We start from the raw sequence: 21446 nt of genomic DNA on the forward strand, positions 1-21446 counted from the left end.
ACCCGGGAGGCAGAGCTTGCAGTGAGCCGAGATCTGGCCACTGCACTCCAGCCTGGGTGACAGAGCAAGACTCCGTCTCAAAAAAAAAAAAAAAAAAATATTTCTCTGTCTACCTTCCTTTCATTTGACTTGAGTTAAACTTCTAGTGGCTATCAGTTGCTGTAATTCTAGCTTCTCAATATTTCATATATTTGTAGCCACTATTTTTGTATCGGAACAGATGTCTCTGCCTTCGGTCAGTCCAGCATACATGATGGCCAGATTTAATACGTAAAATTCAAATTGTCACGCCTGTAATCCCAGCACTTTGGGAGGCCGAGGCGGGTGGATCACCTGAAGTCAGGAGTTCGAGACCAGCCTGGCCAAAATGGCAAAACCCCATCTCTACTAAAAATTGCAGTGAGCCAAGATCGTGCCACTTCACTCCAGCCTGGGCAACAGAGCAAGATGCCATCTCAAAAAAAAAAAAAAATTCAAATTGGATTCTGCTACCTCTCTTCTTAAAAAAGGTCTAGTAGGCCAGGCATAGTGGCTCACGCCTGTAATCCCAGCACTCTGGGTAGCCAAGGCGGGCAGATTGCTTGAGTCCAGGAGTTCAAGACCAGCCTGGGCAACATAGCAAAACCTCATCTCTACTAAAAATACAAAAAATTATCTGGGAGTGGTGGCACACACCTGTAGTCCCAGGTACTCAGGAGGCTGCAGTGGGAGAATCTACTGAGCCTAGGAGGTCGAGGCTGCAGTGAGCTGAGATCGTGCCACTGCACTCCAGCCTGGGCACCCACAGTGAGACCCTGTCTCAAAAAAAAAAAAAAAAAAAAATGTGTAATGTCCGCCAGGGGTGGTGGCTCACACTTGCAATCCCATCACTTTGGGAGGCCGAGGTGGGAAGATCACTTGAGGCCAGGTGTTTGAGACCAGTCTGGGCAACATAACGAGACCTTGTCTCTACAAAATAATTTTAAAACAGCTGGGCACGGTGGCACACGCCTCTAGTCCTAGCTACTTGGGAGGCCAAGGTGGGAGGATCACTTGAGCCTGGGAGGTCAAGGCTATAGTGAGCCATGATCATGCCAAGAGAGTAAGACTCTGTCTCTTTAAAAAAAAAAAAAAAAAAAGTCTAGTGTCTTCCCACCCACTCCTTTACTTGGCATTTGAGATATTACCAGCCACTTCCTCCACAAATCTCTTCCTGCGAGCACTGTTCACTTCACACAACCTGGCCTCCAAACCCTGTGCCTTTCTATCTGCCTTTCCCCTTCTCCCCATAGCATCCTCCCCCTTATCCTTACAGACCCCCTCTTGTGTTGGTTTTGAGTCTTTCCTGATGTCTCAAGCCAAGCACTGCTGTGGCTTGTCTCTCACCCACTCTGAACTTCTTGAAGCTGAGGACCATATCAGATTCAATTTGGTCTACTCAAGATCTAGCTCTGAACGTGGTGGGTGCATAAGAAATATTTGCTGAATAAATAGATGTCCCAGGTCCTTGGACATTGTGATTGAGTTAATGAGGAGCCCAAACGAGAAGGGCATTATGGAAAATCTGCAGGTGCACTGGCGCCAGTCCCTGCCTTGTCACCCCAGCAGTCTCCCTTTTGTTATGACCCTTTTGCCTCCTTGAGCAGTTTGGGGGGGCAGTGGCTGTCCCGTCCCCCATCTGGCCCACCCTGGCTCCTCCGGCATGTGGTGCACTGGGAGTACCAAGGAAAAGTCCCGCCCTACCCTCCCCATGAACCCTAAACCTGCCTGGCTGGCGTCCTAGCTCACGGGCCCTTCATCAGGTCTACAGTCTACATTTTGTTCTCATCTGCCACCCATTTGTTTTGTTGCCACAGACTTGGGGACAGAGAGCGTCAGTGGTACCCTCAGTTCACTCCAGCAATGTAATCCCCGTGACAGCTTTGACATGTTTGCCCAGACGAGAGGAAACTCCTTGGCTGAGCAGCGCAAGACGTATGTGGGGCCCCTTCTAGTGGCTTTCTAAAGATATTGGGGGGATTGACCCATGCCTGGTCACAGGCCAGCACAAAAAGTCATTTATTTACCATGTCCAGGACTGCCAGGAACTTTAAAGCATGGCTGTGAAGACTCGGTATTAGATGCAGATACTGAATTAACACCAACTGCCCACTGCCCCCTCCCCCCCACACAAACTCTCCTGCCCTTGGGGTTGGTTGGAGTAGGATTTCTCCTGTCAGTTGTAAGAGACGCTTTTCTCTTTCTTCCCTATGCTGCTGCTGCTGCAGACACCACCCTGCCTGGCCCCTCATCCACAGAAGAAGCTTGGAAGCAGGAGGGTGCAGCCATGCAGGGTGAACCCATTCCTTACAGCAAGATTTTCCTGACTAAAATAAGTGGTCAGGGCAGAGGCTCCTCTGATAGCAGCTCTGGCTAGGATGAGCCATCTGGAATTCAGGGAGTTGATTCCAAAAGAGAGAATCCCCTGTATCTCAGGGAGGTGCTGTACATGTTTTGAGCTTTCTGTTCAGCCTAAAGGTGGGTGAGACACACTTTTTCCCACCTTTCCCAGGGACCCAGCATCTTGGTGCACTCGGCACCCTGAGTCCTGCTTGGGACTCAGCGGGGTAAGCAGAAACCCAAGGTCCCATGTACCCTTCACCAGTGAAAGTTGCTTGTAAAACAGATATAGCTAAAGGAGTCAGGGAGTGGAGGAAGACCTCCCCTAATCAGTGACAGTCCCAGGTCCCAGAGACTACCTTCCCTGTCAAATGCCACTGAGGCTGCTGCTTTTAAAATAAGAATTAATGTTACTTTGTGTTTATCTGGTCTTCCCTTTGAGGAGTATTAGGGTACTTTGGACACCCTGACATTGAGCTTCAGAGATGCTCAGTATTGTTACTCAAGACAGGGATATTTAGGTGCACAAAATCTAAGATCGCAGAGATTAGTGGCTCAGCCTGAGCTAGGACCCCGGCCTCCTAGCGTCCACTGCAGGGAGACAGACAACATGAGCCCTTAGCCTCTGCTCAATGTCAAGGTCTCAGGAAATGTTTTTCCAAGGACATCTGAGGAAGGACCATAGGACAGAAGTGATTACAAGCCCTCCATGACCACTGGAGGAAAATTAACTCTGCTCGTGCTGCTTCTTCATCTCCAGGGTAACCTATGAGGATCCTCAGGCTGTCGGAGGACTTGCTTCTGCCCTAGACAGTCGAAAACAGAGCTCAGAAGGGGTAGGTGTTTAACCCTGTGTTTTTGCCTGGAGTCTTCTGGAGGGAAAGCCAGGTGGTTTGGCAAAGCTGGCTGGGTAATTCAGCAGAAACTGGCTTGCACAGGGGGCAGATACACCCCAGGGGAGAGACCCGTGGAACCCAGGTAGTGCCTCATTGAGTCTTCACCTCACCCTGTGAGGTGATGCCACACATGAAATTCCCAATTCACCCAGGAGGAAACAGTCCCAGGGAGGTGGGAGACAGGCTGAGACACCCAGAGAGCAGACAGCAAGCCAGGGTTAGAATCCTAGGAGTGTCCAGCTCCAGAACACCTGCTCGTCCTACCACAGTGGCCCCAAGTTCTCCAGGCACAAGTCTCCTATGGTCACCTGTTACAGTGTCCCAGGGTGGTGGTCAGTGCCCTGATAAAACCATGGCCTGCACCAGGAGGGACAATGCTGACCCGGGCCACATCTCTGATGGCCATTTGCTGCTGGCCTAGCAGAGCAGTACCAACCCCATTAGAAGGCACTCGAGAGCCAGCGTTTGTTTACAGAGCTGGCGTAGTTGGGTGGTGGCTGGGAGGGTGTTCTGTGGCGGTGAGGGGGTGCAGTGAAGTGGAGGGAATGGTATGTGTTTGGGCCCCCCCAAAACATAGCCATGCTTTCTGTACAATTTCAGATTACTAAAGGGGAAAGGATGTGTGTCTTAATGCTTCTCATGATATTTTTCTTTTTGCCTAACTAAGAAATGCGTATGGATGCATGTCTGTTTGCAGGGGCAGGGAGGAGGAGGGCCCTTGGAATAGCTGCCCACAACAGCTGGAAGTCCTGTCTGGGTCCCCCAGCTGGGCTAGAGAGGGCAGTGATCATCTGTCCACTGGACAGGAAGGTTTGCAAAGGGCTGTTTGCTTCCTAGGTACCAATTTTTAGCCTTCTAAAGTCCTTGTCCAGTGGACCCAGGCAGGCAGCAGTGCTGGTTTCCAGGGGATGCTCCTTCTTGGGGGAAGGGACTCCCTCATCCTTGCTGGCCTTTGCCTGGTGGATCTGAGGGCATGCATCCCTCTGCACTGGTCACCAGAGGGCGCAGAAGAGTCAGCTGGCTGCCTTGGGTCCTCAGTGCCCTGCTTTTCCACAGGAGTGGGCAGTGCCACCTGAACCCCTGAGACTGGGACACCCAAAATCAATGCAGTGCTCATGGCTCTGATTCTCCCATTACTTAGAATGTCCTCCCACCTGCCCCCAGGGTGGGCATTAGAGAGCCCAGCTAGGGGCCTACCAGGATACTGCCTGGTGAGGACATCCCCTCGTGCTGGCCAACCCTGGCTTGCACTGGGAGCAGCCCTGTTGTGTCCCTACGAGACTGACCTCATTTGTCCCTCACTCTGGCTCCAGGGCCTGCTTTGTCCATGCCAGGGCGTGTCCTGCTGCACCCCTGCCATTATCAGTGCCCAGGCCTGGGTCTGAGCCCAGGAGATGTGAGTGACTTCCTGCCCTTCGCCCTTTGTGTGTGTGGCTTGGACTAGCTCCCCGTTTTCAAAGGTCCCGATGACTCCAGCAGGTTTTCCACCCAGTGGTAGGCAGATTTGTTTTTTTTTTTTTTTTTTTGAGATGGAGTCTCGCTCTATCGCCCAGGCTGGAGTGCAGTGACATGATCTTGGCTCACTGCAGCCTCCATCTTCCAGGTTCAAGCTATTCTCCTGCCTTAACCTCTTGAGTAGCTGGTATTACAGGTGCCCACCACTACACCCAGCTAATTATGTTTAGTAGAGACAGGTTTTCACTATGTTGGCCAGGCTGGTCTTGAACTCCTGACCTCAGGCACTCCGCCTGTCTTGGCCTCCCAAAGTGCTAGGATTACAGGTGTGAGCCACTGCACCCAGCCATCAGATTGCTTTTCATGTTTACTGCTCAATGGGGTGATGCCATGGCCACAGCCTCAGCAATACAGGGCAGCAGAGCATGTGGGCTGTGTGTGTCTACACATATTCTTGCCCACCTGCAGCATTTCAGGTTACCTTGTCCCATCCCAAGCCATACTGACCTAGAAATGAAAACGAGGCCAAGGGAGAACTTAAGAACACAATAGAAAAGGGGAAGGCTGGGCGCGGTGGCTCATGCCTGTAATCTCAGCAGTTTGGGAGGCTGAGGCGGGCAGATCACCTGAGGTTGGGAGTTCGAGACCAGCCTGACCAACATGGAGAAACCCCATCTCTACTAAAAATACAAAATTAGCTGGGCATGGTGGCACATGCCTGTAATCCCAGCTACTCAGGAGGCTGAGGCAGGAGAATTGCTTGAACCCGGGAGGCGGAGGTTGCGGTGAGCCGAGATCACGCCATTGCACTCCAGCCTGGGCAAGAAGAGTGAAACTCCATCTCAAAAATAAAGCCGGGCGCGGTGGCTCACGCCTGTAATCCCAGCACTTTGGGAGGCCGAGGCGGGTGGATCACAAGGTCAGGAGATCGAGACCACGGTGAAACCCCGTCTCTACTAAAAATACAAAAAATTAGCCGGGCGCGGTGGCGGGCGCCTGTAGTCCCAGCTACTCAGGAGGCTGAGGCAGGAGAATGGCGTAAACCCAGGAGGCGGAACTTGCAGTGAGCCGAGATCGCGCCACTGCACTCCAGCCTGGGCGACAGAGTGAGACTCCGTCTCAAAAAACAAAAAACAAAAAACAAAACAAAACAAAAAAATAAAATAAAATAAAATAAAATAAATAAATAAATAAATAAATAAAGGGAAGAAACTTATGTAGCCACACCTCCACAAATCAAATCCAACCAAGTCAGTCAAGAAAAGGTCATCCCAGGGCTGGGCGCAGTGGCTCACACCTGTAAGCCCAGCACTTCGGGAGGCTGAGGTGGGAGCTGAAGACCAGCCTGGCCAAGATGGTGAAACCCTGTCTCTAATAAAAATACAAAAATCAGGGCTGGGCACAGTGGCTCATGCCTGTAATCTCAGCACTTTGAGAGGCTGAGGTGGGTGGATCACAAGGTCAGGAGATCAAGACCATCCTGGCCAACATGGTGAAACCCCGTCTCTACTAAAAATACAAAAATTAGCTGGGTGTGGCAGCATGTGCCTGTAATCCCAGCTACTTGGGAGACTGAGGCAGGAGACTCTCTTGAACCTGGGGGGCAGAGGTTGCAGTGAGCCGAGATTGTGCCACTGCACTCCAGCCTGGCATCAGAGCTAGACTCTGTCTCAAAAAAAAAAAAAAAAAAAAATAGCCAGGTGTGGTGGCGGGCACCTGTAATCCCAGCCACTTGGGAGGCTGAGGCAGAAGGATTGCTTTGTTTGCACCCAGGATATTTTGAGACCCTGTCTAGGCAACATAGTGAGACCTCACCTCAAATAAATAAATATTTTAAAAGGCAATGAAGAATACATCTAAATTTAGTATTCAAGAGTTTAGAAAAAGAATACACAAGCCACTAGAAAAGAGAAAAAAAATAAAAGAAAAAATGCAGGAAAAAGAAAAAAGTAGAAATGCTTCTGTAAAAGCTGGTTCTTTGAAAAGTTGACCGCCTGCCAACCCTGATAGCCGTAATTGAGAGAAGCAGCTCTGGTCAACCTGTGATCTCCGGGAGATTTTCCAAGGGCACGGGAGTAGTTGGCATGAGTATATGTTATCCTGTTGGGATTCTTGGTTACTAAACTTTTCTTCTTTTTTCCAGGCAGGTAAGGGGGACATGCCAGGGGTGGAGGTTGGGAGCAGGGCATCAGATTTCCTTACGTGGCAAAGGGTCACGTCTGAAGAGTGACTTTTCTGTTTCCACAATATGTGCTATTGACTTCTTTCTCATGGGTCTTGCTGTGACTTTTCTTTCTGAGACTTTTCTGTCCTCGGCCCAGAAGAAAGGTAGAGGTGGGGAGTATGACCTGGAGCCCATAGACAGCTGGCTCATAACCCAAGGAATGGTGAGGAGTCACCAGCCGAGCCGAGCCTGCTGTCCACCCCAGCCCCTACCTGTGTAACAGCTCATGTCTTCCTCTTGTGACCTGCCAAGCCTTTGTGAATCAGACAGTACAAGGCCACACTCTCTCTTTCTGATAGGGGTGCCAAATTTCCCCTCCTATTTTTGCATAATCTCTGTAAGTCACAGATTCCCAGTCCCAAAAATACCTCCCTGCCCCCAGGCCTGAAGAGTCTGGGACATTAGCAGGGATGAGGAGAGGGTCCTTTCCTTCCTTTTACTGTCTCCGGAGCTCCGGGCAGTATTCACTTTTCCAGGATGAGCACAAGTCACTGTGGCTGTTGCTTGGGAGGGAACAATTCTAAGGGAACAGACTCAAAGCATCTGACCAGTCAGGGAAGCCCCCTCTAGCCCAGGGCCTGTGAATTCAGCAGTCCTAGACTTGACAGATTTTTATAATGTACTTACTTGTGTCCACTAAGTCCCTCAAAATGATTTGAAACCTCTTAAAGAATACACAGGCCGGGCGCGGTGGCTCACATCTGTAATTCCAGCACTTTGGGAGGCTGAGGCAGGCAGATCATGAGGTCAGGAGATCAAGACCATTCTGGCCACCATGGTGAAACCCTGTCTCTACTAAAAATACAAAAATTAGCTGGGTTTGGTGGTGTGCGCCTGTAATCCCAGCTATTCGGGAGGCTGAGGCAGGAGAATTGCTTGAACCTGGGAGGCGAAGGTTGCAGTGAGCTGAGATTGCGCCACTGCACTCCAGCCTGGTGACAGAGTGAGACTCCACCTCAAAAAAAACAAAAAACAAAAAACAAAAACCAACACAGTAGAAACAACATAAAAAGAAGACAAAGCCCAGGAATGTTCAGTGTTGTAAACACAGTTAGTCCTCATGCAGCAGAGCTTTCCTGGCCCACAGACCTGCAAGGGTCTCTCCTACCTTGTCTTTTCAGGTGGCCTGAGCCTGGTGCATGGAGAGAGGGTCAGCTCATCTCAGGCTGTATGCCTCAGGATGACCATTTCACCTCTAGCAGAGCCCAGAGCTCTGGGTACATGTGGTGGAAGCTGAGCTGGAGAGAATGCAGAGAAGGAAAGATGATGAAAGCAGTGCAAACATGGGCCTCTCCCTCCAGGTGGGGTGGGGTGAGAGGAATACATAACTGCCCCTGGTGTGCTATGATAGGCTGTGGCCAGAGGAAAGGCCAGCAGGTCCTAGACTGCAAGCAGCACAGGGGCCGCCTGCTTGAGCAAAGCGTGAGCAGTGAGCAGGAACTTGGGCCATGCAGGACCACTCAGAGCCGTGGGAGCAAGGAGCATCTGCCTGCCACCCAGCTTGGGCTGGGGCCCTCTGCACAGCTCTGCTGTCAGCCTGGGCAGTTCTTCCGCCACCTGTCATAGCAGCAGCACACTCCTGCTCTGGGTGAGAAGGCAGCTCCTCCACTAGACCCCAAGCCCATTCTTAGAGAGATGCACTGGCCCAGGCCTCTCATTTGCTTCTTCAGGGACAGACTGGGCTCTGGCCCACATGTTGGGGGCCCTTGCAGCCGGGCTTCTAGAGACCATGTGTATTCATTGGGAAGATCCAGCCCATGTGCCCTTGTGCCTGTTAATCCTGCAAAAAAGGATACTGCCCACACAAACTCCCGTGAGGGTGGCCTTGGCAGCTGGCGGTGGTGCCTGCCTCTGGCCACACAGACTGCCTCGCCACTGCCGGGTCCCCACATAGAGCTCCAGTCTCTAACTTCCCAGAAACAAACCTAACTAACAGCTAACCTGGTGTCTCGCCTGACTGACTGCAGTTTTTGTTTTTTTTTTTCTTCTTTACAACAAATATTAATTGCTTTGCCTTATTTCCCATAGTGTAGAAACCTTGAGTCTTTTCAAACCTCCCGAGTACAAATTCTTTACTTGGAAACTTTTTGTACTGTTGAGTGAGATCAAAGGCTTTTAGACGCCGTCCCAGTGGGGTGGTGCTTGAAGTGTCATAGGAAGGGATTCACAGCTTCTCTGGAAATAGCACACCTGAGCTGCAGAAATTGTTCTTGTTGCATTGAAAACTGGACAGGTGGGTTTCCTTGTGGGCGTGGGGCTGTGGGAACCTGCAGAGGAGCATCGGGTGGAACCCTTATGCTCCTGGGATTCAGGTGTTTGGATAGCCAACACAGAAGTTAACTGACACCACCAGGCTCATTACTGGTTGAAGAGAAATGAGATCTGTCAATGGGCTAGGGCCGGGCGACTCTCAGGGAGACTGCTAGGCTTGTGCTGTCCTTCCCTGGCCTCTCTAGTGTAAGGTCTTTTTGCCTCTCCTGGCTGGTGATCAGCTAGGGTTGTCTCCCTTATGCAGGGTGCAGCCAGGAAGATATCCTCATGTGAGAGAATCTAAGTCAAAACAAGAACAGAGGTAGGTTAGTAAAGAGTGCTGCTGCCAAAACCCAGGCTTGGGTTTGGAGGGCAGGACTCCCTCCTCAGACCTGGAGGCCCCCAAGGCTCCTCTTACTCTGGAAGGATAATCCTAACCCCTGGAGTACCAGACAGACTCACCTCTCCCCCTTGGACTGGCAACCCTCCCTCCTGACCCTGAGGCAGAGCTGCCCCTGCCTGCAGTTCCAAGTGAGTCAGCTGACAGCAGGATGGCTCACCTGCCGCTCAGATCAAAACCTGTGACTTCTGACATCCAAGATGCTTGTCTATGGACTTTGAAAATGGGAAGGGTTGGTCTAACCACTGCCTCAGCCAAGCCAGCCTGGCCTACCTATCTTCAGAGGGGCTGAGCTTCAGGCAGTAGTCTCTATTGGAGGGCATTCCTGTGCTAGCTTCCTTCCTTTTCTCTCTTCACATGTCTTCTTCCTTTCTGTCCCTCTCTTCCAACTCATACTCTTCTTCAGATCCCTCAGACCAGCCTTCAGCTTGGATCATTACCCAGTAAAATGCTGAAACTATGGCACGTCAGTCTGGGTGCAGTGGCTCACACTTGTAATCCCAGCACTTTGGGAGGCCGAGCTGGGCGGATCACTTGAGGCCAGGAGTTTGAGATCAGCCTGGCCAACATGGCGAGACCCTGTCTCTACTAAAAATACAAAAAAAAAAAATTAGCCAGGTGTGATGGCTCACGCCTGTAATCCCAGCTACTCAGGAGGCTGAGGCACAAGGATTATTTAAACCTGGGAAGCAGAGGTTGCAGTGAGCCGAGATCACACCACTGCACTCCAGCCTGGGCAACAGAGCAAGACTCTGTCTCAAAATAAATAAATAAATAAAAATAAAAATAAAACTATGATATATCAGAGCCAACAGTCTTCTTAGGAATCTGCTGGGCCAGCCCCTAGTCTGACAGATGAGGACGCTGAGGCCTCCTAGGGGCCTGGTGACTCGCCCAAAGCTGCAGCGAAGAAACAGAGTCCCCTAAGACTCAGTGCAGTGGCCCCTCCTCCAGCCAGGGCCCCACTTCCCTCCCATCAGCCTGACAAGGCGCGCGTCCTCGGCCTCCTACAGTTTCTTTAGTTCATATTTTCTAAGCAGTGTACATGTTTAGTCTGAGTCTGATAGCACCTACATTATTAGAAGGAACTTTGCCCTGTTATAATACTCAAGGCATTTATTTACCAGGACAACAGGTTTAGATAGCTAAGGTTTTGTGTCCAGCCACAAGAAAGTCAATTTAAGCTTACGTTATGTAAGCTTAACTGTTAACCATCACCCTGCTTCACCATGGTTCATGCCCTGAGGCCAAGTGGCTTCCATATTGTAATGAGTCAATTCCAATAATTTCTAACATCCCTGGGTTTCTAAATTAGAAAACAGAAGCACCAACCTGAAAGTGAAGTCATAACTTTCTTCTTCTGAATCATAAGAATTGAAAGCCAAATACAACCTAGCAATCGCCTTATTTCACAGATGAGGAAATTGAAGCCAAACATTGCTCAGGCCTCTGTCCCCTGCTCCTGCCTCTCCACCCAAATCTCTGAGGCTTCTTAGGATAGAAGAAACTCGGGAGCTCTCTGGTGAAGAAAGTGGGGTCCAGAGAGGAGTGACTCACCCCAAGTCCTGCCACCAGTGAGTGCGAGGGCCCAAATGGACCCCACCCAGTGCCCTCTCCTCCTCAGTCTGCCCTCTAGGGCTTGGGCTGGAGGATGCCATTCCGTAAATATACCAATTACTTGGAAAAATCTAGGACAGGGAAGAAAAGGGTTCCCATGATCCTGCTTTTGGGAAATTATTTTTGAGGGGGTGAGGAATTTCTTAAGTGTCATTGTTTATTTTCTGAGCATGTTGGCTCTCGAGATTAATCCCCAAAGAAGAAAATTAAAGTATGACCCAAGGCCTCAAGGGATTTGTTCTTTAACATCAACAAAACAATTAACAAGAAAAATCTGAAGGTTTAAGGCCCCTGACCCCTTAATGTCTTTGTTCTAGCTTTTGCAACACATTGGAAAGCTCAGGACATCTAATCTCAGTTTCTGCTAAGTGGACGAAAGCTGGTCAGGTGTAAAAAAGGGCTGGTGTGCACTCTGACCACTAGTGTGGGGGCGTTTTCTCTCTGGAGATGCCTCTGACTTTCTAAGCTTCAGTTCTGGGTGATAAGACTCGCCTGATACCTTTTCAATTAAACATTCTTCTTTTTTTTTTTTAGACGGAGTTTCACTCTTGTCGCCCAGGCTGGAGTGCAATGGCGTGATCTCGGCTCACTGTAACCTCTGCCTCCCGGGTTCAAGTGATTCTCCTGCCTCAGCCTCCTTAGTAGCTGGGATTACAGGTGCACACCACCACACCCAGCTAATTTTGTATTTTTAGTAGGGATGGGGTTTCTCCATGTTGCTCAGGCTGGTCTCGAACTCCTGACCTCAGGCGATCCACCCTCCTCAACCTCCCAAAGTGCTGGGATTACAGGAGTGAGCCACCATGCCCTGCTCAATTCAACATTCTTAAGTCCCCAGTAAGTCAAAGAAATAATGGGCAACACAGACATTTCCTAATCTGATCAGTGACTGGCTTGGGCCTTTCTGAAAGTGCTCTTGTGGGCTTCCCACACTGGGTCCGAAGGTAGGACACAGAGCACATTCCTCAGAGCAAGGGGCCAACCAAGCTCACTGAGGGAGCGAAGAGCTCTGGTGGCATCGCAGATACCTGCTCAGAGTGCTGGACTCCACCTGGGGCCCCAGACCACCCTCCCCCATCATCAGCAGCAGGTGTCAACCTCCAGCACTGGAGCTGTCACATCACTGCTGGTGATGTGTGTTCTTTGTTCTTTTTCTTTGTGAAGGTCGTGTTATTTTTTACATTTGATAGACACTGGGGTATTCCTTTTATTTATTTATTTATTTGTTGTTGTTGTTGAGACGGAGTCTTGCTCTGTCGCCCAGGCTGGAGTGCTGTGGCTGGATCTCAGCTCACTGCAAGCTCCACCTCCCGGGTTTACGCCATTCTCCTGCCTCAGCCTCCCAAGTAGCTGGGACTACAGGCGCCCGCCACCTCGCCTGGCTAGTTTTTTGTATTTTTTTAGTAGAGACAGGGTTTCACTGTGTTCGCCAGGATGGTCTCGATCTCATGACCTCGTGATCCGCCCGTCTCAGCCTCCCAAAGTGCTGGGATTACAGGCTTGAGCCACCGCGCCCGGCCTGGGGTATTCCTTTTACTGCTTATTTTTACTTTAGTCTTACCCTAGATCATGGCATTGGGTGAAGCCAGCTATAGACCCAGTGCTGGCATTGTTTTATAGAAATAGGGGTCTTGCAAGTGAGCCCTGAAAGGGAACCTCCCAGAGCCAGGGTAGGCGAGGAGGTGATTAAGGGCCATCGCCTCATTTCTCTAGGCTGGAGCCAACATTCCATTAACATGGCTTCTGGGGAATTAAAGTTTACCTTCACTTCTTATCAGGTCATATTTGACAGCAACTTAAACCTTCTTAGCCACATGGATTTTTCAGAGTCTCTGTCCCTGAGGTGCTTGGCACAGGGGCCCAAGCAAGGTGACTGTTCAGGCACCCCCGTGGTACACCTTAGTTTGCCTGGAAGCTGCCACCTCCCTGGCTCTGGCTGCGGTGTCCCAGTGCTCGGCTGAACTTTGTTTCTTTGACTCCTGAAGCACAGCCAGCCATTGAACACAGGGAAGAAAGGACGAGACTAAAGGGAGCTGTTGCTTTCAGGGCTGCTTCATGAATTTCCCGTAAAGAGACACAAAGACTAGAACCCCATAGTCCCCTTTGTCATCAGAGCCCTCATTTTTGTTCTGTTTCTGTTGATGGTAAGATGTTCCTGTCTCTGTCTACCAGGCCACACCCCGCCCGACGGAGCACGCACCTCCTCCAGTTCCCCTCTCCACTCAGAAATGCACCAGGATGCGTTTCAAAATCTCTTCAGCTGAGCAAACAGACCCCCCTGCATCCCCCAGGGCTGGTGCCGCCCTGCCCTCTGAGCACCTGTACCCTGCTCTGGGCAGGCCGTCACTTGGCCTCCCCTGGGTTGGGCTTGACAGCGGACTGTCACAGTGGCTGAGTTCAAAATCAGCCTGCATGGCAGCGCCTTCCTGAGGTTAGAAGGTGTTTTGCAGCCCCGGGCTGAGAGGCCCCGCAATGTGAGAGTGGACACCCATAGTCAAAAAGTTCTCCATTTCAAGAACGCGTACAGCCACCTTCCTTACCGCCGGCCCTGCTGGGCAGCCTGCTTCTTATCGTTTGCACCTCATTGCTTTCCTCACCTGCCATCTCACACGTGGCTGCCCTGTGTTGCCCCTGTGTGCTGTGCCAATTGTGTTTTTTTGCTCTGTGTACATTTTGGTTTTATTTGGGGTTGCTGTTGATGATTTCCTTTGTTCCGGTGTTCTGTCTCCCCTCGCTGGCTGTGTGGGGGCTGCCTGGCCCGCTGCTTGCCGCCTCCATAGATCCCCGTTGCGCAGCCCTCTGTCATGGACGACATTGAGGTGTGGCTCAGGACCGACCTGGTGAGACTCGACTTTTCTATTTCATGTGTGGGGTATGGAGCGGCAGAGGCTCTTCTGAGGACAGGCCTTGGGGGAGCATCAGCAGGGGCTCCACCCCTGTCTGGGTCAGTGGAGAAGGGAGGTCTGGGCAAGCTCCATAGCTGCTCCTCCTCCCCGACATCAACCCATAGCTGTGGGTGCTGCGGCGGCCTCCAGGCCTGCGGAGGCCAGCTGTGCTGGGGCAAGGCCCTGGGCACCAACTCCTTCACCCACACAGTCCTAGCCTTAGCCGGCTCCAAAACATACACTTGCCTTCCCCCCATTTTCTTTTCCATTTCAGATGTGTGTGCGTGCTTTGGTTTTTGGGGGGAGGGAGTGTGGGGGGACCATGTTTTGTTTTGTTTTTTGTTTTCATTTCTTTTTTTTTTAATTGTGAAGTATACACACAGTGCTTTTGTTTTTAATTCGCTGTCATCCCCCTCCTCCCTTCCTGATTTTTGATTTAAAAGAACCCCTGCCCCAAAGACCCGTTGTCTCCATCCTAGAGATAGGGCTAGAAGATGAGGATACTACGCATCTGAAAATGGCAACAGGTCCCAAGAAAGGAGAGCTGCAGTGGCTGCCCATGATAACTGCTGGCCCTCCCTGTGTTCTTCACAAAGCACTTTCACTCTCAGCAGCCCAGGAGGGGTCAGGGTGGCAGGTGAAGAGGTGCACTCTGGGAAATGGCTTGCCCAGAGTCATGGGGTAGTTGGATTCTCCCCCAGAGCTGGAGACGCCTCATCTCCCTCCTAGCTGCCTCCTCTGCAGGGGGCCTGGTCCCCAGGCAGAAGAGCCTGTTGAGTTCTTTAACGACAGGGTCAGCCTGGCTGTCTTTGGGCTGGTGACCTGGCCACCTCCCACACTAGGACAGCAGGCCTCAGGTTGGGGCCTCTGGCTGCTCTGGGCCTCCTCCCCAGAAGGTCAGGCTTTCCAAACACATGCCTTGCCAAAGAAGGCAGCTGCCTGGGTGTCAGGGAGGAAGAGCACACCCCAGGACATCTTTTCCAAGGGGATGCCTCGAAAAGAAATTGCTTCTCTCACAGAAGCAAGGCAGGAAGGACCAAGGTCCTTAACTTCTAAGGGGGACCCCAGGGTCCAGACAGGGAAGGGATGTGTCCAGTAAGGCTACATAGCAGGTCAGTGGTAGAGCCAGGAAGGAACCCAGGTCTCCTAGCCCAGCCCAGGGCTTTGTCGCTTCCCCATCCTGCCCCTTCCCAATGAGGCCCTGCACATGCTGCTCTTCCCCAGTCCCCAGGGAACCCCGTAAACTCAAGACACTACTGTGTTCTCCAAACAAAATCAAATCTGATGCACTTTAATTTTTGAGTACACAGAACCTCCATGGTTCCTTCAGGAGCCAGCAGCAGGTGATAGAATCTGGGCCACAGGAGGAGGCTGGTGCAGCTCCCAGGAGGCGGCAGGACATGGCTTCTGGAGGCACAGCCTCCACTGCCAAAGTACCTACTGAGTGACAGGCCCTGTGCTGTGGGCTTTGTGGCCCTGAGCCATCCAGGCCTCGTGCGGTTTCCAGCTATTGGTGTGAACAGCCTCTTCCCAGAAACCCTGTGGCTGGCAGCGAGTGGGTGTTGTGTTGGGCACACGTGACCCTGTGTGTGCTCAGGCTCAGCCCCCTGTGGCTACTGCTCTGTGCCTCTCCCTAGAGCCTCAAGAGTGCTGAAGGTGGGGTCCCGCCCTCCACAGCCCAGGCTGGAGAACCAGCCTGCACCGTTTTGGGAGTTTTCTTTCCAGCCCTTCTGGAGGATCAAAACCTAAAACATATTTGAATTTTTTTGCTTTTTTTTTTTTGAAACAAAGCTTCTGTTTCTCCAATAAGAAGAGCAGTATTTTACTATTACAGAAATCTGGAAACAGGGGAAATTAGGAAGTTCTGTTTGGGCTGCCCTGGGCAGTGCTGCCCTAGGGTGGCCATGGGCAGACAGAGGTGGCTGGGCGGGCAGTGCTTGGACCACTGCCCTAATTTCATTCTCTCTGCTCCTCCCACAGAAGGGCGATGACCTGGAGGAGGGTGTCACAAGTGAAGGTATGGCCTGGCCAATGGCCTTACAGCCCCCTTTTGTTGCTCCTGCCCAGGCTGCACAGGAGCCAGCCCCCATCACCTTGGAGCCCCCGCTGCCAGAGCACCTACCGGTGCCAGGCCCTGCGCCGTGGACTTCACGGCTGGCTTGGTCCCACCCGGGTCTTATGCTGGCTTAGGAAGTGTGATTTATCTTGCTTATTGGGAAACAGAGGTCGGAAAGAACACGTGACTTCCACAAAGTTGCAGAGCTGGTGAATAGCAGGTGCAGACTGCCACCTGGTCCCGACCCACAGGTGCTCAGCCCAGCTCAGACACGCGCAGTTTGTGGGGGTGCGCATCAGGACCCTTGGGCCACTGAGCCAGAAGGGAGGAGCCTCTCTGAGGTCTTAGTTCTCCCACGTGGCTACCCCCACATCCCCTGCCCTTCACATCCTGCCTCCCCGAGCTCATCTTGCCCCGCTCCACCTGCCTCTCCGTGCTCCTGTCCCCCCTCCCCAAGTCTGCCAGACCCTGTGACCAGACCGCTGTGCGGGGAGGGAAACTTCAGAGGACCCTGCTCCCTAGCTCTGGATGCCCATATAAATGGGGCCTTCCCCGCTCCCCACTGCCTTCCTCAGCATCTCGTCAGTCTCCCCCATTGGTGGGCAAGGGTAGGGGAGGTGGGATGGTTCCTGCCTGGTTAATCAGGAGCTGGCCCCTCCAGCTTACCCTGCCCCACCCCCGGGGCTGATCTGGAAAATGGACAAAACTGGAAATGGACAAACTGGACAAAATGGACAAAACCCAGTGCTGATTTGGAAAATGGTCAGTGGTCGGGTGAGCGCTCTGGGCTGTGTTTTCCAGAGCCTTTCCCTACCGGGCCGGAGGGCTGGGCACACCCGGGACCCTCCCCCAACACTGCAGCTTACGAAGGCCTCCCCACCCACCTGCTCCTGGGTGGGCTTCATGCCTGCCCTAGAGGAGGAAACAGGCTGAGGAGTGGAAGGGTGCGCTTCCTCTGGTGGCCGGCCCTCACCAACCTTGACCCTTGCCTTGGTTTGTATTGCAGAGTTTGATAAATTCCTTGAAGAAAGAGCCAAAGCGGCTGAAATGGTTCCTGACCTCCCCTCGCCCCCCATGGAGGCTCCTGCCCCAGCCTCAAACCCTTCTGGCCGGAAGAAGCCAGAGCGGTCAGAGGATGCCCTCTTCGCCCTGTGAGCGGCTCTGTGGTTTGCCTCCCCAGATGGCGGGTCCCCACTCACACCCCATGGACACCAGGCACTGGCCACTCCTACATCCCCAGCTCCACACGGCCTGCACACCTGTGTCTCCATGGAAATGCCACCGTGTCTGCTCCCAGGCCTCCCACTAGTCAGGACCAGCTTTAGCCACCTTCTTTTCTGAGTGGTGGGACAGCTGCAGCCAGACACTCCTTTCCCTCCCACCACGGGCCCCTCTGCCCATGTTTCCTCCAAGGAAGAGTGGGCAGAGTGGCCCAGCCCCAGGCAGCGCTTCCTGAGCAGACCACCCGGACTGTCTTTCCTCCACCCACCCACGGAGAAGGAGCAGGCCTGGCCCTGCCCTGTGCTCACCTCTGCCTGGCTCAGCAACCTTCTCAGGCATTCTGCCCACCTGGGCACCTCTCTCCCCGAAGGGGCTTTGTGGCATCTCTGGAAGAGCAGGGTGCGCTGCACCCACCTGGGGCCTGGTCTCCCTCCTTGGACTTGTCACTTTGTGACGTTTGGCTTATCGGCATTTGAGAAGGCTCTGCTGGGTGTCCATGGGGGGTCTCTCACCTTCTTGACCCTCTCTCCATCACTCAGCTGCCAGCGCAGGCTTCACACCCAAGCTGGCTCAGCAGCCGAGCCTGGAACCAAGGGGCCCTGTAGGCTCCCAGGGCAGGGAGAGGGCCAAGGACAATTGGGAGGGCAGCAGGCAGCCCGCAGATGGTGGCCATGTGGCACGCTGCTGAGACAACACTACCAGTAAACCAAACTGCCATGCACACACTGCAGGCTCACACCCACACACCTGGCCCTGGCTTGTGGAGGGGCTTGCATTGGAGGCATTGCTCTGGCTTGCCTGGGGAAGTGTCACAGGTGTGCACATGGGCCACACTCAAGGCTGTGGCCTGGCCTATCGTAGCCTCGCACCTCTGCCTCCAGAGCCAGCAGTAAACAGCTTTGCGGCACGCTTGGAGGTTCCCAATGACTGAGAGGCCTGAGCAGCACTAAGGCCCCTGCACTGCTCCCTGGCATCGGCCTCGGCCTGCTTGCACAGACTGTCCTGACAGCCTGGCCTCCTCCCACCTCAGAGGTCCTCTGGCCACCAATTTATACTGTCTCCCCAAGCTGATCCTGAAGGCAGGCAGAGCAGCTAGGGGCTGGTAACATATACTCCCATCCCGTGTCCTCACTGGTGTGTCTCCTGGCCATGGGCATGGGACTCATGGGTTATCCCAGGCGCTGGTCCAGCCAGACACCTCCCCCACACCTCTCACCAAGCTGCTATTGCTCAGAAGAAGGAGAATGCTGCAGCTGTGCACACCCCCGTGCGTCTTGGGCCCAGCTCACTGGGTCAGTCTGTTCCTGTCCCCTCCAGCATGCACTGCCTAAGTCAGCACAGGTTCCTGACCCATGGTGTAGTTAGCCCTTCCCACCTGGCAGGATGGCCCAGACCACCAGCCAAGCAGGGAAAGGGGGCTATGCTTGACAGGAGAAGAGACCAGTGACACAGTCTTTGGGGAGCATTCAGGATGGTGACTTCAGCTGGGAGCCATGCTGAGCACCAACAGGAACTGTTTAGTGAAGAGCAAGTGCTGCCCGACCCAGGACCCCATGCCAGGCCAGCAGCCCTCCAGCTTCCTCCAGAGAGGAGACCTCGGTCTGGCTGAGGGTGGGACTAGCAGGGATGTCACACTCCAGTTCCTCAGGTTTACCCAGGAAGCTCCTCCATGGAGCCTGGCCAGCCTGATTCTAGCCCTGTCCTCTCTGGCAGTATGTGCCGCACCTGGCCTCTCTGCTCCCTCACACTTGATGAGCCCCTGCCTCTCTCCTCAATGTTTCTCAGAGACAGACCTCCCTGAGGCCAGCTTGAATGTGAAGACTTCTGAAGTCAGCTGGCTTCACTTGAGCTGCAGAAAAGGTGGCTGGGATGGCCCAGGTGCACCCAGAGGCCCCAGCCCTTTGGCTGCCTTTGGGTTGTGACTTGGGTTGTCTCTGAGGCCCTGCCAGAGCTGGGCCTGCGGGTGGTGGGTGGCCGGACCTTGGGCAGTCAGTGCTCTGCAACCTCAGCACTGTAGCCGAGACCCAGTGTCCTCGGAGGGAAGAGCCAGCATCCCTGCCTCACGGAACGGGGAGTCCCGAAAGGTCAGGAGCCTGGAGGCTCTGAAAGGAGCAGGGCTTCCATAGTGCGTGAAGCCGGGATAGGTGCCCTCCTGGGGAGCCCCCAGCAAAGCTGTTTTTCATACCCACGCCCAGAGCTGCCCCACCCCAGTTCCAGCTCCCGCTCTGGCTCCAGCGCCAGCTGGTTGCCAGCCATGATTGGAGAGGCCTGGCTGCCCCAGGGGCAGCAGGGAGTGGGGGACCTGGATGGGCTGGCAGGAGGCCATTGGCCATGCTGACAAGTATCACCTGCCTTCCTGGCCTGGAGCCACCCCTCGGGTGGCTTTCCAGCACCTACTTGCAGCTCCTATCCAGAGGTAGCCTTCCCCACCTGTAGGCAGAGGGGGCTCTTGCTTGAGACCTGCACAGGAAGCAAGTACAGCCCCGGTGCCCCAGAGGGGCTTCCACTCAGCCCTGGCGAGATGTCCCGTCCTGAGGTCTCTGCTCCCAGACTCCACCATCTGGGGAGCACAGTCCTCAGGCTGCCTGGTCCAGGAAGGGGGCGCGACCCTGTCAGGAAACCTGGACTCTCAAGGCCCACCAGCCTCTCCGTGAGTGTTAGAAATCACAGATACAGTATATACTTAATTACACTAAATTATTGCTGGGATTCCTCATAAGCACTAATTATACCTGATTATAGGTTAAAATATTTATTTTGTCAAAATATTTTCTTGGGAATGTGTTTAACCCTTTCTTTGTTCATTGTGTGCTGAGATGTGAAAACTAGCCATTCCCTCCTGCCTACCGTTTTGGCCAGTGGGCAGCAGAGAATGGCGCCATGTGCAGTTGGGCCCCGGCACCGTGGGCCTTCGGCCCGCCTGCCACAGAGTGGCCCTGCCTGGGCAGCCTGCAGGCACTGAGCAGACCAACTGTGGCCAGGCTGAGAGAATGACCGGCTCGCTTACCAGCGTGCATGGGACAAGGGGCTTTGGAGCCTTAAGGGGTTATTGCTGGCCTGGGCCGGAGGGAAAGGTGAGCATCCAGCTGTCCTCCTGTCTTTCTGTTAGCGCCTCCACGCGAGTGATGGTGCCTTGGTTCACTGGCCTTCCCCCACCTCCCCACCCTGCCACCTGGTAGTCTTGGGGCCTGTGCTGTCACTGCAGCCCCTGGGGAGGAGAGGACCCAGCTAGGAGAGTTGGGGCAAGGGCTCTGCATGGCCCAGGGGCAACAGATGGTCACAGGGCAGCTGCTGCCAATGCCCACGCTCCTGCCCCACTCTTTCCCACTGCCACACCCCATCCTGGGTCCCCGCAGACACACATCTCTAACTCAGACGGGCCCAGCCTTCTGGATGGCTCAGGGTAGGCCATGGGCCCACCTGGGGCCAGGCCAGCCCCTGGGCAGCTCTGGAAGAGCAGTGCGAAGGAGTGCTTGCTTGCAGCCTGGCCTCAGCCTCTGGCACTGCTGGGGTGGCCCCCAGGAGCCTCTCCACTGTCGGCTGTGGGGACATCTCACCCATATGGGTTACAGCCAGTCTTCCCCACCCAGAGAGAAGTGTTTCCACCCCAGAGACATTGCCTGTCAGCCCCTGAAGTGCTTGCCTCCCCCAGTGCCCATCACCAGCCGTTCCTATCTGTGGGGTCCAAGACAGGCTTTCGTGCAGCCACCAGCTGCCGGGAGCAGCCATCAGCCCCTGAGTCAGAACTGCTTCTGTCTGTCCATGCCTCCAGGCTCTCCCGGAGAGGGGGACAGATATTTATTTCCTAAAGTTTGCACTTAATTGTGAGGATTCTCAGGATTGTTGGGGGCTACCTGAAAAAAGGAATGTGTTGAATGTTGCATTTGCTGTCCACTCGTCCTAGAAGTTTAGTGTTCTTGTCACTGTCATGTGTTTCTGTGGGCAGAGCTGGTTCTGGAGGGTGGGTCAGTGCACCCGAGGCTCAGAGCATCCATCCACCCCACTGGCCCTCCTTCCAGATACCCTCTCTCTAGTTGGGTTCTTGCATGTAAAATACTCCACAATAAATAAATAATTGAACAAA

General features: G+C 53.4%; 1 protein-coding gene and 1 pseudogene across 8 annotated transcripts in view; both read left to right on the top strand.

Moving 5' to 3' along the window:
- Positions 1-21446, top strand: part of TOM1L2 (target of myb1 like 2 membrane trafficking protein) — a 132829-nt gene extending 111383 nt beyond the window's left edge. The window contains exons 11-16 of one of the 7 annotated variants that reach the window (XM_050763429.1): positions 1836-1953; positions 3119-3194; positions 7010-7096; positions 13981-14040; positions 16066-16102; positions 17148-21446. In XM_050763429.1, the coding sequence (XP_050619386.1) occupies positions 1836-1953; positions 3119-3194; positions 7010-7096; positions 13981-14040; positions 16066-16102; positions 17148-17296 (527 nt within the window). In that variant the 3' untranslated portion in view covers positions 17297-21446. Of the gene's footprint in view, positions 1-1835; positions 1954-3118; positions 3195-7009; positions 7097-13980; positions 14041-16065; positions 16892-17147 lie in introns of those variants that run through there. The other 6 variants (XM_050763427.1, XM_050763428.1, XM_050763433.1 and 3 more) reach the window with 6 other exon arrangements.
- LOC126938830 (uncharacterized) lies at positions 3201-5556 on the top strand (annotated as a pseudogene). Its single transcript, XR_007720179.1, has one exon. The product of XR_007720179.1 is annotated as an uncharacterized LOC126938830 (transcript).

The sequence above is a fragment of the Macaca thibetana genome, chromosome 16, assembly GCF_024542745.1.
Source record: "Macaca thibetana thibetana isolate TM-01 chromosome 16, ASM2454274v1, whole genome shotgun sequence".
In the NCBI taxonomy this organism is placed as follows: domain Eukaryota; kingdom Metazoa; phylum Chordata; class Mammalia; order Primates; family Cercopithecidae; genus Macaca; species Macaca thibetana.